We start from the raw sequence: 14,843 nt of genomic DNA on the forward strand, positions 1-14,843 counted from the left end.
AAAAAATCCTCAGTGGAAGGGGGCACTGAGATGCATAAGATAACACATTTCATAAACACAAACCTTTTACAAGTCCATATCACAAGCCATAATACCTAGTACAGCAACATTGCACAATACAAAGCTTGTCTTTCTATTTAAAAAATAGAATATAAACAAGAATTAGTTCACATTGACACAACTGCCACAGCAAAATTTCTCAGAAAGTGCTTTACCTACACAAAATATCTTGAAGCCCACCAAATAAGTTGCAAAGTTCTACAATTTAGCAATACAAATTAGAAAATAAAAATGCAAGTGACATCCAAAACTTTTGAGAGAAATTAAGAACTCACGATGTGCCATCTACCTCAACTGAATTCCTGTCAGCTTCCTCCGGGGAGTCATTACTCCCAGATATGACATAAGGTACAATCCAGAAAAAGTAATGGAATATTTGTTTTACTTCTAAATTGCTTTACTGACACTGTAACTGTATGGATTTGATGTGCAAGGCATAGAACTCCTCAATACATTTAGTCTAAGATAAAAAGGTACAATACAAATTTATTCAACTAAATCTGTGGCTGAATTGAACATCCTCCAGGGATGCCACTTTTTGAAGACAGGAATTGAGACTATCATGGAACTGAATGAACAGAGAGGAAAGCACAACCACGGAGTACATCACAATAAAATACCTCTTTATTAGGAATATATTTAAAATTAGCCTTTTATTTCAGATAAGAAAAATAGCATTCTGACTTTCAGCCAGCGCTGATTCTGATCACACACAACATTCTAACAGCTAGAGTAGTTATCTGCACCACTGCTGCCCACAGACAGTTCTCCTAACTGTCCATTCACTGCCTTTTATTCTTCTTAAGTATGCAGAAGAGAATACTGTAGCAAGGCTCATATTTAGATCTTAAGGAACATGGACAGACTGACTAGACTGCGACTTTGGATGTGTCATCAGCTCGTGTACAACTTTACAAGCTTTCTTTAAATAAGAAGAACAAGATGGTTCAAGAGCTGATCTATAAAGACAACTAAGAGGACAATTCTACAGGAAGGCTGTTGTAGAACAAAGCTCATTCTTCTACTGGACAGTTCAGAACTGTAAAGTAGCAGCAATTTCAAGAACTTCAGTCAGCTCCATCCCCCTTTAAAAGAAAACACTGACGAACAGCATATGGGGCATTGCTATTCCAATCCAAATAGAAACCTACCTTTGGTGAACATTTTTATACTCAGTACAAGATCAGATTCTCTCTCTTGCTATGCTGTAACTTACGGTTTAAGGTGATTAACAGGACCATGCTGTAAACAAAAATAACCCTTGTGTAAGCTTCACTTTTTGGAGTCTGCATAAGTAACTAACATCTAGAAAAAAGAAGCTGTTTGTTTTTCCATCGTGAGCATAGAGTTGCATAGCATCTTTTGGAACAGGCTGTCATCCAACTAAAAATGAAATCCATGCATTCACTGAAGTGAAATACATAATTTGTAACAAATTTTGCCTTTTCTTTTAAAATTCATTTCCAATATCAGATCTATCAGATGGGGAAAGTATTCTCCAGAAAAAAACCACGTTATTTTTATCTTGCAGTTTCTTCCATATGAAGCTATAAGATACACATTTCAAAAAGAGTTCCATAGGCAGATGCTTCTAAAATGTGGGTGGAAACCATGAATGATGACAACACTACAATAAATCTCCAAATACACTGGAAATAGCCAACAGGCCACAAGTTCGTGGCTGTTTTAAGCAACACTCTAAAAATAAATACCAAAAATAGGCTATGTCAGGAAGCAATTTGATACTCAAATAAATAGAAAATTTGCATTTTAATGTCACATTGAATTTTAGTACATTTCAATCCAAGGAAAAAAAAATGACAGACATGGTAACGAGTACAGGGTTGTATATATATTACAATATGCCTTGTTATAATACACTTGTGGCTTTATGACAAAAACTTTAGGGCAGATGGAATTTAAGCTCATTTAAGTAACTGTCAGGAACAAAGCATTAAGTGGATTTCTGGAGTAAGTACTTTTATTTAATTTCAAAACCTTAAAACAGCATTAGACCTTGGACTTTTCTTAAAAAAAAAAAAAAAAAAAAAGTTTTGTTAACACTAAATAAGTATTCTCAAAGGTTTAAACAAGATAGAAAATGCTTTCCCCAAGATGACATACAGTGGAAGGGTAGATTTCAACAACAGGACCTACTGCTAACTCCACGTTGACCTTGACCTAGAAATGCACACTAGTGATCTCCGCAAGGAATCCAGCACATTTTGGAAGTTGTCCATTTCACATGAAAGCAAGAGAAAGGGTTATCATATGCAAAAATATTTTCAAACTGTTCTTAACTTGTAATCGGAAACTAAAGGCATGGTTTCTTCATTATAAAAAAATAAAGGTATAACAGAAACTTTAAAGGAAAATACTCAGCTATACTGAAGTTGCAACCCTTTGAAGAGAAAGAAAAAGGAAAAAAAAAGATCAATTAGCTAAGCTTTGTGCTCTAACCAAACTACTTACAGTGATTTTCAATGGCAAAAGCCCATGCTGACTGGGTGATTTGACAGTTCCAAATACCTTTTGTATTTTTTTTTTTTTAATTTTATACAAGGACACTAAAATGATCCAGTCATGCAACGTTCATTTTAAGCATTCTGCATCTCTTTTCCAATCTTATAGCTAAGAATCTTGTTCCAGTCAATCTTGGTGCGGGTAACTGGCAACTGCCGACGTAAGGCCTTGAATGTAGTGTCCGACATAGTCTGGTAATTCTCACTGATTGCAGTCTGTTAAACACAAAGTCATACAAAGATGCATGAAAAACAGAACAAAGATGTTACATAGAAAGTTAAATGACTGACTAGCCTGTTAGAGGCTTAATACACTGAAATATTTTATGAATAAAATATGTTTCTCCTAGATTGAAACTATTCGAAGACAGTTCAACAGATGCAATAAATCTGGTTCTAGGCCAGGGGACTCAGCAACCCTCAGTGTGGTTACTCAGTAACATGAATGAAATGTTGATCAGAGTTAGCTCATACATCATTAAGTGCACACACCAAAGTCTCCCACTGTTATTTCTGGGGGATGGCTGAGTCAGTCAACATCACAGCATGACTTAAACAGAATGCATATGATACTTAACACAATTTTACTAATGAGTATTTCTTTCCAAGCTGACTGAGCAAGGTGTCTGAAATCTACCTTATGTTAAAGACCTAAATGAACATGAAACCACTTCTACAAAGGGCATCTAAACAGCTGTACTTCTCTAACTTCAAAATGACTAACTCAAATGCATAATGCTTACAGTCATGTTCAGCAGAGCTGTGTAAGAGAGCCTCCTCCAAACAAAATCTGTACAAAAATTCCATTTAAGAAATGCACTTGGGATGAAAGGGATGAGAACCGCTGATATTTAAACACAGTAGGGTCCTCAGAGATTCATCTTCTGCTCTCAACAAATGACTTACACTATTATTATGTAGGCGAGTGCAATCACCAAAAGGTTTGGAAAGGGAAGGTACATTTAACAGCAGCATGCAATCTACTTGCTTGAAATGACATAATCTTAGCATCAAGGTCGCTAATTGCAGAACAGTAGCTCTGGTTAAATACATGATAACGTTTGATTATGGCTGTGGTGTTTTTATCCAACCCACCTGATACTCATTTTCCGCAGCCTCCACAATTTTTATAAACTCCTTCGCCGTCTGGGCTTCATTCTAGACAAAGAGAGTGTTTGAGTCAGGCTGGAGGTACTGCATGGCTCTGTGAAGACTACTTACATTTTGTTTGTTCCACTATCATGAGAGATTGCAGAAGACTCCATGAGAACACGTTACCATTTAGTGACTAAAACACAACTGAACTCAACACTCATCCAACAGATATACACCACATCCTTTCTTGTTACACCTTAATTAGCCATGCGAGTTCAGAGCACAAACTAAAATTATGAGGAAACAAATCAACTAAGTACACAGCAGTACTGGTTTATTTACATGAGTCAAGCTAGATTTAATTGTGGTAGGAAATGATGTGAAGAAATTAGAGCATTTCAACTGGAACAAGCATAAAGATCACTGCAGAGCTCATTAAAATGCCTTGATTAAAAGCTCTGTTTTGATAAAAAGACATAAGGAAAGAACAACATTTGTAAGTATGAAAAAACACACGCCTCTAAACATCAATACTTTGCTTGTTTTAACACTATCAACATTTAATCTCCAGTAGAACTTAAAGAACATCTGCTAAACAAAAAATACACAAACTACAAACAAATAACAGCAACAACAAAGATTTATCTCCAAGTATTATAAACTAGGCAACTCAGCAGAGGCAGGAAACACAAATTATATGCAGTCTTAAAAAAAACCACTCAAGTAAACATTACAAAAATGAGGGTGCAACAACTCAATTTCCAAAATTCATCATGATTGATAGCAGTGTTTTGATGCCTCATCCTTAAGCACGTAAATTCTTGTTTGTTTTAAAAATAAACAACAACCCTTCAGTCAATTTGAAGGCAAATTATCTAAAGTGCTTGAAAGAGGTGTTAGGAAGGAAGGGAGTGTTTAAAAATTTAGAAACCTCCAACTTGGGTCTTGGTGACACTCCTGAAGGGACATCTGCAGCAGCAGCTGGAAAGGTAGAATGTGCAATCCCTTGTGCCTACCCAGGTTTAGTTCTTTGAGCTTAATTGCCACTGGTGACAGAAGTGCTAATAAAAGAGTAAGGCTGGACTGCATGGCTGGAGAAAAGCTATGGCAGGCTCAACTAGAACTGCTTCAGAGTTTCAGAGAAAATGCATGTAGCAGCTGTGACAGTGCTCCTGAACACGGCAGAAAGAGATGAAGGTGCTAGAGAGCAAGCAGAAGAGTGCAGGACAAAAGGGCTTTGACTTTTCAGCGAACCGTGACAATGATTTCAAAGGCTCAGAGAAAAACTAGGGAAAAAAAAGCAACCCTCACTACAATTATTCATAGTTCCAGCAACTAGACAACTTTTCACTTCACTTCTTTCACTTGTGCCCATTGCTGGTACAAAATCACTTCTTTGCCAAACAACAAAAAAAGAAGTCATTAGGGCTCCTTTTTTTCTACTGTTCTGCCTGTGTGAGATAAGAACCTCTACCTGCTCTGAAGGCTTTAGCCATGGCTAAAAATTGGTAACCAGCAGCATACTTGCTTTTGTTCTACTAGGAGGCAGGAAGGTTATGTAAAAGATGTTCTTCTACTCTTTGGTCTTCTAAATTGCAGAACAGGATTAAGTTACTTCCAATAGAAAGAGAAGCAAAAGCTATTGAAATGAGACCTTCTTCCAGACAGTTCCTTCTGAAACATCTCTTAGTTGAATGAAAGACTGAACAGATCTCTTTGCTTAGGGGGTGAAAAGTAATTTTATATCTACAGCTACAGAAGTGTTATCTCTTGGCACTACAGTCTGCCATTCTCTATGCTGCTACTGCATCTGAAAAGCCAACAAGCCTTGCTTTATATTAATGAACAATGTTCTCTATTGATGAACTCAGATTTTGAGACCCATAGGGTCACTACTACTCTTTATCTTTAAAATACTTCTAATATTCATGCTTAAAATCTCACTTTACCAGTTTAACTTCTCTGGCTTAAATTTTTTAAGGAACACCCCAGGATGAAATCTTACCACCTGTATGTATCACCTCCAGAAAGCAGGAAGATTGTAACTTCAAAAACAACAGTTCATTTTGCAATACCAACTCCTAAAGAACATCTGCTACTATTTCCAAACTTTTATTTCAACCCCGTGCTCCTCATTGCTACAAGTACTGGAAAGAAAACTTTAAACTCCACAAGTGTTAATACTTCTCAAGCTGAAGCATCTCTGAAAGAGGTTTTTGTACGGAAGCCACGATGCTGAAAGCACCAGTTACAGACTGGGAGGAAATGGAGGAAAAGTACTCACTACTGCTTCTCAACTGCCAGCATCTGCTTCCTAGTTCTTAGCATACCAGTTACGTTGCCACAAACAAAGCAGTACTACAGGTGATCTCCTAGAAGCTGCACTAATAAAGTGGATTATTATAACTCAAACCTTCTTCATACTCAAAAATTAAATCTATAAAACACTCTGCATACCGAAATTTAAATGCAACACAGGTGTAGAAAGACGAGACAGCAAGCTGATTAAAACTACAAAGTGAATTTAGCTTATATAAGCCACATGCAAGCACACGTTTAATCAAAACATTTTAAAATTAACATTAACTACATGTAATTGTAGTAATTTAAAATTATTAAATGTAGTTGTAATGTAGAAGTAGAAAATATTACATATAAAATATTCACAGATTAGAATATTCATTCTCATTCACACAGGAAAGAAAACTAGCCCTCACATTTCTAAGTAATTTTTTAAGCTAGCTTCTGTTTTTAAATCAGTCACTTCAGTGTACACGTAAACGTCTCTAAAGTCCACTTACAGACACTGTTAGAGAATCCTGTATGTCTTTATGGCTCACAAGCTGAACATTACCATCTTCATAATAGTGAACCTAGAGAAAATTAGACAAAAACCTCATTAGGTGTCACAGAACGTCATCATACATGAAGATCAAAACGTCGTAGAAATCACATAGTTTTAGAAAGACAACACTGAAGAAGCTACTAAATTTAGAATAGTCTGGTGTTGACTGCCTCAAGAACTATTTCATGCAAACAAGTTTAGGCTTTGATTAACAAGAAGTAGAAAACTTGCTACTTAATGTGATAACTTCACTAAAAGTTCTTCAAGTGGTAACGACATATTTAACATGAGAACAGCTTTGGCAAGACTTCAGGACACACTGAAGTCCCTTTCTTTCCAGCTTTGCTCAAACTGTGTGCCAGGAATCATGCAACATTAAGCTCCCCTTTCTTCACCTGCCTGTTTTTGATATCTCCCTCTGTTAGGTACAGCTCAAAACAAACCAGGTACACATGCAGGCAAAGGAGCAATTCAGCACAAAGTTTGACAAAGGTAGTAAGGCAGAATGAAATTTATTTACATTTGAAATGTTAAATCTACAAACAGCTTCCTTGCGCATCCTGCAGGAGGAGGTAAGTGGTAGAACTCTACTCAAGCTAACTTTAGTTCTAAATTCAGTTGGGAAGGAGAGAAGGATCTGAAAACATTCACGTTCAAATGCAACTATCAGAGAACTTGAAAAATCAGAAGCATATATGAAATTATGTGTAATCATTTACAATGAGTGATGCAAAAGAGTTACGGAACTCCAACATTTAATTTTTTATCAAGTCAATACAATCACTGTAACTGATGGTATGAGAAATAGAAGCATTGATGCTGCACCCTACTAAGCAAGATAACATTTGAATGTGGTTATTAATGCACATTTGAATGGTGAATAAATACTATGATTTCATATACATTATGATCATGACATACGCAAGAGGCCCTCACTTTTACACAAAGAGAGAACATGACAAAGCAAGACAGCTATACCTAAGCACAAGAAGCATTTCCTGTAAGAAATTATTAGTTCATAAGACTCACTGTGTCTTATTTTGCTCACAAGTTCTTGTTTTCCAACAAAAGATATCCTAAGTACAAGATTAGCTTATTTTCAAATCAAACATCACGGGCTGAAACTTCTATCAGCCTTTTTCAATCCAGCTCCTCAGAGGTGAGAAGTGCTTACTCAGTGCAAAACTGTGAGCCCTTCCAATGAAACAAGAGAACCCAGTGAGGTATAATCTGGCCTTCTCTGCCACGATCCATTGGAGAGGGCTCAAATCTCCCCTGTGCTCTAAAGCCCGTATCAGCACAAATACCTGCCTCACCAAGTTATATTCTTAGCAAACATCCAGACCAAACAGGGATTTAACAGGGATGAAAAGTCAAATCTCATCCTGAGATTTCTTATGTCAAGTGAAATACGAGAATTAACTGTTCTGTACTATACCTCACTGCTGACATCCTTCTAGAATGCTACATCTGGGTTCAGAAGACTACAAGAAGGATGATGTTTATGAACAGAACCTCTTGGAAATGTTAACTAAGGAGGGATGAGAATAACAGATAATCTAACAGATAAAATCAGTAACCAACACTTATCAATTATTTTCCATGCATAGCTGGGGCACGTCAAGCACCAAAGGGACTTAAGTTTGAGTAAAAGACTGCTGTTGCACAGTATTCACCTTGTGTAACTAAAATAAAATCAAAACTGAAAGAGGTTAAGACAGTTAAGACTCCCCTATATTGGAATGTATTAATAGAACAAGAAAAAAAAAAAGATCATATATGTGACCTTAACAGTAAATAAGACACCAGAACACAGGTGATGCTGGAACTTCCCCCAAGGTACTTAGGAAAGATCTTATCAGAACCAAGGCAATGGCAGTATTGTTGTCATAAAGGTTCCCCAGTCGACTAAAGTCACGGTAAGTTTATAATCCAGAAGCCTGCTTCACTCCTTAAACTAAAGCACTCAAGGTACTTCTATATCCATTGCAGAAATTTAACAAAAATTTCTAAAACTCTGAAACAGAATTCAGCATTCCCTAGTGAAATAGGAACGCCCTAAGCAAGCAAAAAGCTCAAACCTTTAATTGCTTCCCAAAACATGCACTTTAATAAACAGAAATAATGTCTTGATTAATTATACAAGATAGTCATAAAGGACAAAATCAGCTTGAGATGCACATTTAACTCAATTCCCTGTTCAGGCTACTTTCTGTTGTCATTTAATCCAGCAGGCAGCTATGCATCACACAGCTGTTTGCTCACAGATTTCCCAGAATGAGATAATTGCCTGCTTGTTCTGGAAAATCTCCTAGACATTTAACCTGAAGTGAATGCTGTGGACAAAAGGAGTGTTTTGTTGCAAGACAGATTTAAATGATAGTTTATTTGGATTCTTCCAAAGTCTCAGCAGGTCTAGAAGTTACTTAGAGTGCTTACTATGACCATTTTGATGTAACAACATAGTAACAATTGTCCACACTGAATATCATTCTAGCTTACAGAACATTGACCCCAAGTGGGAAACCAGACTCAGGCCCCTGCTTGGGTAGGCCTGAACACAGCTACCACAACCCAGAAGAACATACTAAGCCTCACACTGAGAATATTTTGGTGCATCTTCCTTCTGAAATCAAGTCACTGAGCAGTAAGGTCAGAGGCAAAAGTTACTGAGGGTGCAGAAAGAGGGAACTTGGCTCACATCTAGTAAAAGAAAAAAAAAAACGGCAAAAAAACCCAAATGAACCAAAAAGCCCTCCTACACTGAAAGGCAGGCTGCAGTAAAATCCTAGTCCCTGATCCTAAAACTGTTTAAATAACCTCCTGCAAAATATGTGTACACATTCCAGGGAATCAATCCAGAAAGCCAAGATTGCCTGCCTACCACATGACAGTCAGACTTGCTCTTGTTTCAAGAATTCTGCATTCCTGCTTGGAAAACGTATTTCTGAATGCCTTAGAGCCAACAGAAAGGGAGAATTCTTAATGAAAAAGACCTAAATTCAAAAATTTCAGATAACAGAATGATTCAAACCAAAGGTACCTATCTTTCTAAACAACAAGGTGAGTAACGTGAAAAAAAGCTACTGTCACTTAAGAAGAAAAGACCTCTCCTTCAGAAAGGGACTACCCTCAAGAAGCTTCTCCGTGTAACATGGAATTCAAGTTTCTACTGGCTCACTGTACAGGAAATAGGTACAAAACTGAAATAGGTATATGCCCATCCAAGATGAACACATCTTCTGAAGTCCACAGAATCACTACAGTATTTGCAAGAATCAGGCAAACACGCAGCCAAGTGGCTAACACTTCATTAAACTGCTCTCTCTTTGGCTTCCTGGGCTCCCCAGTTCTCTCGAAATATTTAAACACATTGGCTAAGTCTCTCCTGATAACTGGATACTTCATTCATCAGGACAGTTTAGGATAAACATACCTGAATTTTCAAGATGCCAGCCACTTGAGTGGTTGAAGGGGAGATTGTAAACTTCCATTCTGACCTCCAGCGGCCATTCCTTTCAAAAATAAATATTAAAAACAAGCAGATTTCAGCTCATAAGTTAAGGGGAAAAAACCAACAAAATATACAATTGTCAATCAAAAGAAAAGAACAAAATACCCAGTGGAACTACATGTGCACATTGTCTTTCAAATCATAAATATTCAGCCCATAGCCAGTCATGAGAAAAACAGTTTTCCTGGAATACTTATCCAAGACTTGGATGAAGACCAAGGACATCTATTAGCAAGGAGCTTTTAACAACAGGGCTTAGCTTCTGAAAATATCTAAAGGCTTTAGTGCTCTTTCCTTCTTTATTAGTATACACATATAACCAATCTTTCTTTCTTTCCAGGACCTGGAAAATTTGCTGGATCAGCCAAATTCACTTCAGAGCAGGCTATCAAAAAACAGAACAAAAGGAACCTTAAAGTAGCAAGACTGCCTGCTAGTGCTGAAACTCTAACAAAATCTTTCAGCTCTTCTACAATTTCTGTTCCAGAGTAACTTGTTCCCATCCAGTAGAAACAAATTCAGTAATCTTGCATAATTCCTTAAAGGAGTTTCAAACACTGAATAGCAGTATGGGGAGACTGTAGTTTCACCTGATTTCTTCCCTGTAAATCAGACACTTTCATTCTAGCTAGGAGGTTAGTGGGTTAGAAGGTTAGCTCAGTAAAGCTGTGTTAGGATGGTGCTGCGGCCACGTCTTCAATTCCGCTTTGTCTGCACTTAAAGAAGAAAGTTTCAATACTCTGAGATCCAGCTCTCCTACAGCTAGGTGTAAATTCCAGAGCACTCAATGATTTCCGTAGTACAGGTAGAAAAGCTTGGTAGGGAAACATGAATGGTGTACGTGCACTTGTCTGACGTTAGGATAATCAGCGTGATGCCAACAGTGCAGTTGTTCAATGCACTGTATTTCACTGTATTTGTACAAAAACTTACCAAAAATTTTTTGCTTGGAACTGATGGCTCTCTATGCATGCAATAATGGTTTGCTGTCCATCAATTGTTTTACCATATACCTTAGTTAGAAATGAAAAAAGCAGAGTTAACATTTCAGCTATCATGTTCACACACAGTGATATCCAGTCCTAGTATATATTCCAATGTAAAATTCTATTTTACAATCAGTATGATTCTTATGTAATACTCAGCACATAAAATATGATTATATACTAAAAATTAGAAAAGATTACAAAATCTAGAGGTTGAGTATTATAACCTGCAAAGGCTTTTGTTGCTGTTTTTGTTTTTTTCAACTAGAAATTTCAAGCATACAAACTGTCATGGCAGTCATTGCTACAAGAGTTTCAGACACCAGTTACTCTTTAATTAAAAAGTGATTCAAGCCTTTATAGATTATTGCTGACGTGATAAAAAGGTAGCTTTAGTTCTCTGCTTTGCTGTGCTCCCTAAAAACAAATAAACAAACAATACAGAAGTTCTCTTGTTGAAAGTGCAATCTGCTTTCCTTTATAGAAACTTGGGCACTCATCTGACTTACACACGAATCCAATTCGTCACGTTAAATCAGCAAATGAATATTCATTTCTTTACTACATTAGTTTTCCATCAGGTTAATACAAAGCCCAGGACAGCTATCCACAGATCAGCTTGCCAAACTTATAACAGTCACAGCAAATCAAATGCTACTTAAGTCTAGAGTTTTATTTCAAGAAGCTGCAGAACTAGTGATGCTGGTGGTAAGAATTTTTATATGTTTTCATATTACACATTTTTACACATAGGATGAGTGACAGTTTGCTTTACTGACCGTTTTGTCAGTAAGCCAAATGGCACATATCTGTATCTCATGCAATATTTGTTTATTTATTTTGTTTTAAGTAATCTATCAGGTATCCAGGATCAATGAGGCCTATCTGCAGATATCTACAGAAGGTCTCAAGCCTTTTCTATGAAAGGATTGAAGTAGAAATATAACCCGTAGTAACTATCTGTTGGTAGTTGCTGAAATATTAAACATCTGAAGCTTCCCCTGATCTCCGTAACAAACCCCTGTGCAGATTAATTCTTCACAGTTGAAACCAACTATGCTCCTGGTTCACCAAGTTAGTTACAATTTCATTTAAAATTTTACCTATAGGAGATAAAATCCACACATATGGAAGTGGAATAAAATTTACCATGAATTTACATAACTTTTTTATTGACTTGATGTTAGGAATTTAATTTGCAGACATTCACAGAAACCAAACTAAGATAAGGCATCATAAGTTTTAAACAGACACATTCCTGAAGCAGAAAATTTCGTCTTCAGAGTCATGTATAATACCTGCAGCAGTGCCACTGGTGGTACTCTTCTGTTTTTCCTCACACTTTTCATAGAATATAGTAAAGGATGACAGCACTAATAGAGCATTTTTACTTTATTTTTCATTCTATGCTACACCAATAGTTCAGTGGTTAGATAGCTTAGTACTTACCGTGCATACGCCATTCGGGTAGTGCTCTTTCACATACGCCTTCATTGCTGTTTCAACTGAATTTCTCCAGGATTCTATGGCATTTTCAACTTCATGGGGTCTAGGATCTGTAGCCTCCTTTCTTAAGTGATCAAATTTAAAAGAAATCTTGTTCTTGGGATCCAAAAATTTTCCATTTCCCAAATCACCATGTTCCGTTATCAGAACCTGTATTATGAAATTTCAGTTAATCGTTTTAGCATAAAATCAAGAAGGAAAAAATATCAGGCACAATTGTACAATTGTGCCTTTCAGTGCACGCTTAACTGAAGATTCCTCAAAGAGTCACATTTTAAACAACATGTGCATGAAGGGAGGAAGAAGCTAAAAGGAAGCACTGACACAGAATCAAAATCCAGATTACTACCCTCTTACTGAAACAAAAGGCAATCAGAAGTTCTTCTCTATGGTCTATAATGACTTCAAGTACTACAGGTAAACAGCTCCTACAGCTCCAAATCAGAATGCAAGGCAATAACACAGAATGAAATGGCAAGTTCTTTAGATGCTCTATCTGATTAACTTACTAAACTGGTACCACTTGTGGGCCATAATATCTGTATTTTAGTAGAGAAGATGTATTTCCTTTCCTTTGCTTTCCAAGCTATGTTCCAATACCAGAACATCTTTAAAAACGTAAGGAATGTCACTGTATTCATACCTGCTCATCGTAACCGTCAATTTTTACTGGAGTAAACTGGTCCAAGTTGTACTGTGCAAATGCACTACAAGAGGGAAAAAACACCAAAAACCTGCATCAGGCACAATCTTTTTTCCTTAGTAAGAGACTTAAGACAATAGCTAATAATCTGAACGATAAAAAAATTTATTGCCTCATTATTCAGCAGTCCCTAAAATACGGGCTCACCTTGATTCGCTCGGCACTGATACTGCTATTCCAATCATTACACAACGATTCACATTCAAAAGTCACCTCGTATAGACACCCACAGGAAGCGAAAGAACAGAAAATGTAAATTCCACTGAGTTCCTTCCTATTCAATTAGACATCTCTACTCTTACAGAGGAAATTAAATCTGGCATGAAATACAGTAGGCATAATGTCTTCATATAAAAGTAGGGTCTTCCCTACTTCTACAAGCCTACTGTCTACAGCATTTACCAATAAACAGAAAACAAAATGCAAAAATGCAGAGACAAATTCCAAAATCCAGGTCTCCCATTTCAAATGCAGCTGTTATAACTGATCAGGATACAACACTGATTTCTTCGCTGCCAAAACGCTGCATCTTAATCAAAGATGCACAATGCTCACAACAGGGTTTTATTTGCAAAAGCACCATTTTCAACAAATCACTTACTGCCAGGGGAAGCCTTACTGAACTGATTTTTATGCAACTGAGTACATGGCAGCTGGTACTTACTGGGCTGCTCCTTCCCTGAGAAGATTGTCATTATTAAGCAGCAACCGAACATCTGAAAGGAAACGTTTGTAACATAGAAGTATACTTAATTCAAAGATTTTTCCAGTCACATAGCAAATGGCAACAAACTACTCAAAACAATTAAAACCCAAACCATCCCATACCATTTAGATAAGTAGGCAGAAAAATCCATTGCTTCAGATTTTCTAATTTTGACCGAACTAAATGAGAAAAGCCCTACTGAAATGGGATTCCTTCCAATGCATTCTGGTTAAGAAGATACAAGCCATACCCTATAGGCTGTGTAACAGCTCAAGGAATTTGTCAAAGAAGTAATTCTGAATTGCATATAAATGCTTCTGATCCTTAGTACTCTGACACTCAAGTCTTTGGCTAGACATCTACAATCAAATGTGTTGTTGTGTGTCATCACCAAGCATGCAGCTGCATTACTGTGCAGAGAGCTGTAACTACAAACTGGCTTAATAGCAGTTTTAGCAGCACTGCAAGAAGAAAATGTATTTGCTTTCAGAGATCTCTGCTCACCAGCAGTTTATTTCACAAGTACACTACAAGCTATGTCCAGGTATTAATTACCTGCTCACAGTTTAACTGAAGAACAAAATACTTCTCATTACATTCCTTAACAAATTTAAGCTCCTGTCACTCATTAGAAGTTTAGTGTACTCACCTTACTTCCTTATCTAAATAGCATCTGAGTTACTGTAGGCTACAGCTGCCAGTGTATGCCTTCTTACACTTTGTGTACGTCCACACACATTGGCACAGGACAAATGCAACAAGTTTTGAAGAAAAATAACATCTTAGATAAAGCTTAGGAATTAATAGCAGAGGGAAACTAATTCCAAGTCTCCTTACAGCTTACCTACATATCAGTAAAATGTAGGATGCCATAACTTAAGGGTTAAAAATGTTTGCAGGGGATTA

At 36.9% G+C, this 14,843-nt stretch overlaps 1 protein-coding gene across 2 annotated transcripts in view; it reads right to left on the reverse strand.

The window, feature by feature from the left end:
• Window positions 1–1,811: 1,811 nt before the first annotated feature.
• Window positions 1,812–14,843, reverse strand: part of CAPZA2 (capping actin protein of muscle Z-line subunit alpha 2) — a 28,377-nt gene continuing 15,345 nt past the window's right edge. For both annotated transcript variants that reach the window (XM_042815932.1, XM_042815933.1), the window contains exons 3-10: window positions 13,896–13,947; window positions 13,172–13,235; window positions 12,472–12,678; window positions 10,970–11,049; window positions 9,959–10,037; window positions 6,479–6,550; window positions 3,678–3,740; window positions 1,812–2,798 (exon numbers count right to left, since the gene is read on the reverse strand). In XM_042815932.1, coding sequence (XP_042671866.1) covers window positions 2,658–2,798; window positions 3,678–3,740; window positions 6,479–6,550; window positions 9,959–10,037; window positions 10,970–11,049; window positions 12,472–12,678; window positions 13,172–13,235; window positions 13,896–13,947 — 758 coding nt within the window. In that variant the 3' untranslated portion in view covers window positions 1,812–2,657. The remainder of the gene's footprint in view (window positions 2,799–3,677; window positions 3,741–6,478; window positions 6,551–9,958; window positions 10,038–10,969; window positions 11,050–12,471; window positions 12,679–13,171; window positions 13,236–13,895; window positions 13,948–14,843) is intronic.

The sequence above is a fragment of the Centrocercus urophasianus genome, unplaced genomic scaffold (assembly GCF_019232065.1).
Source record: "Centrocercus urophasianus isolate 14NV4802_14NV808 unplaced genomic scaffold, USGS_Curo_1.0 seq_15, whole genome shotgun sequence".
Taxonomy (NCBI): Eukaryota; Metazoa; Chordata; class Aves; order Galliformes; family Phasianidae; genus Centrocercus; species Centrocercus urophasianus.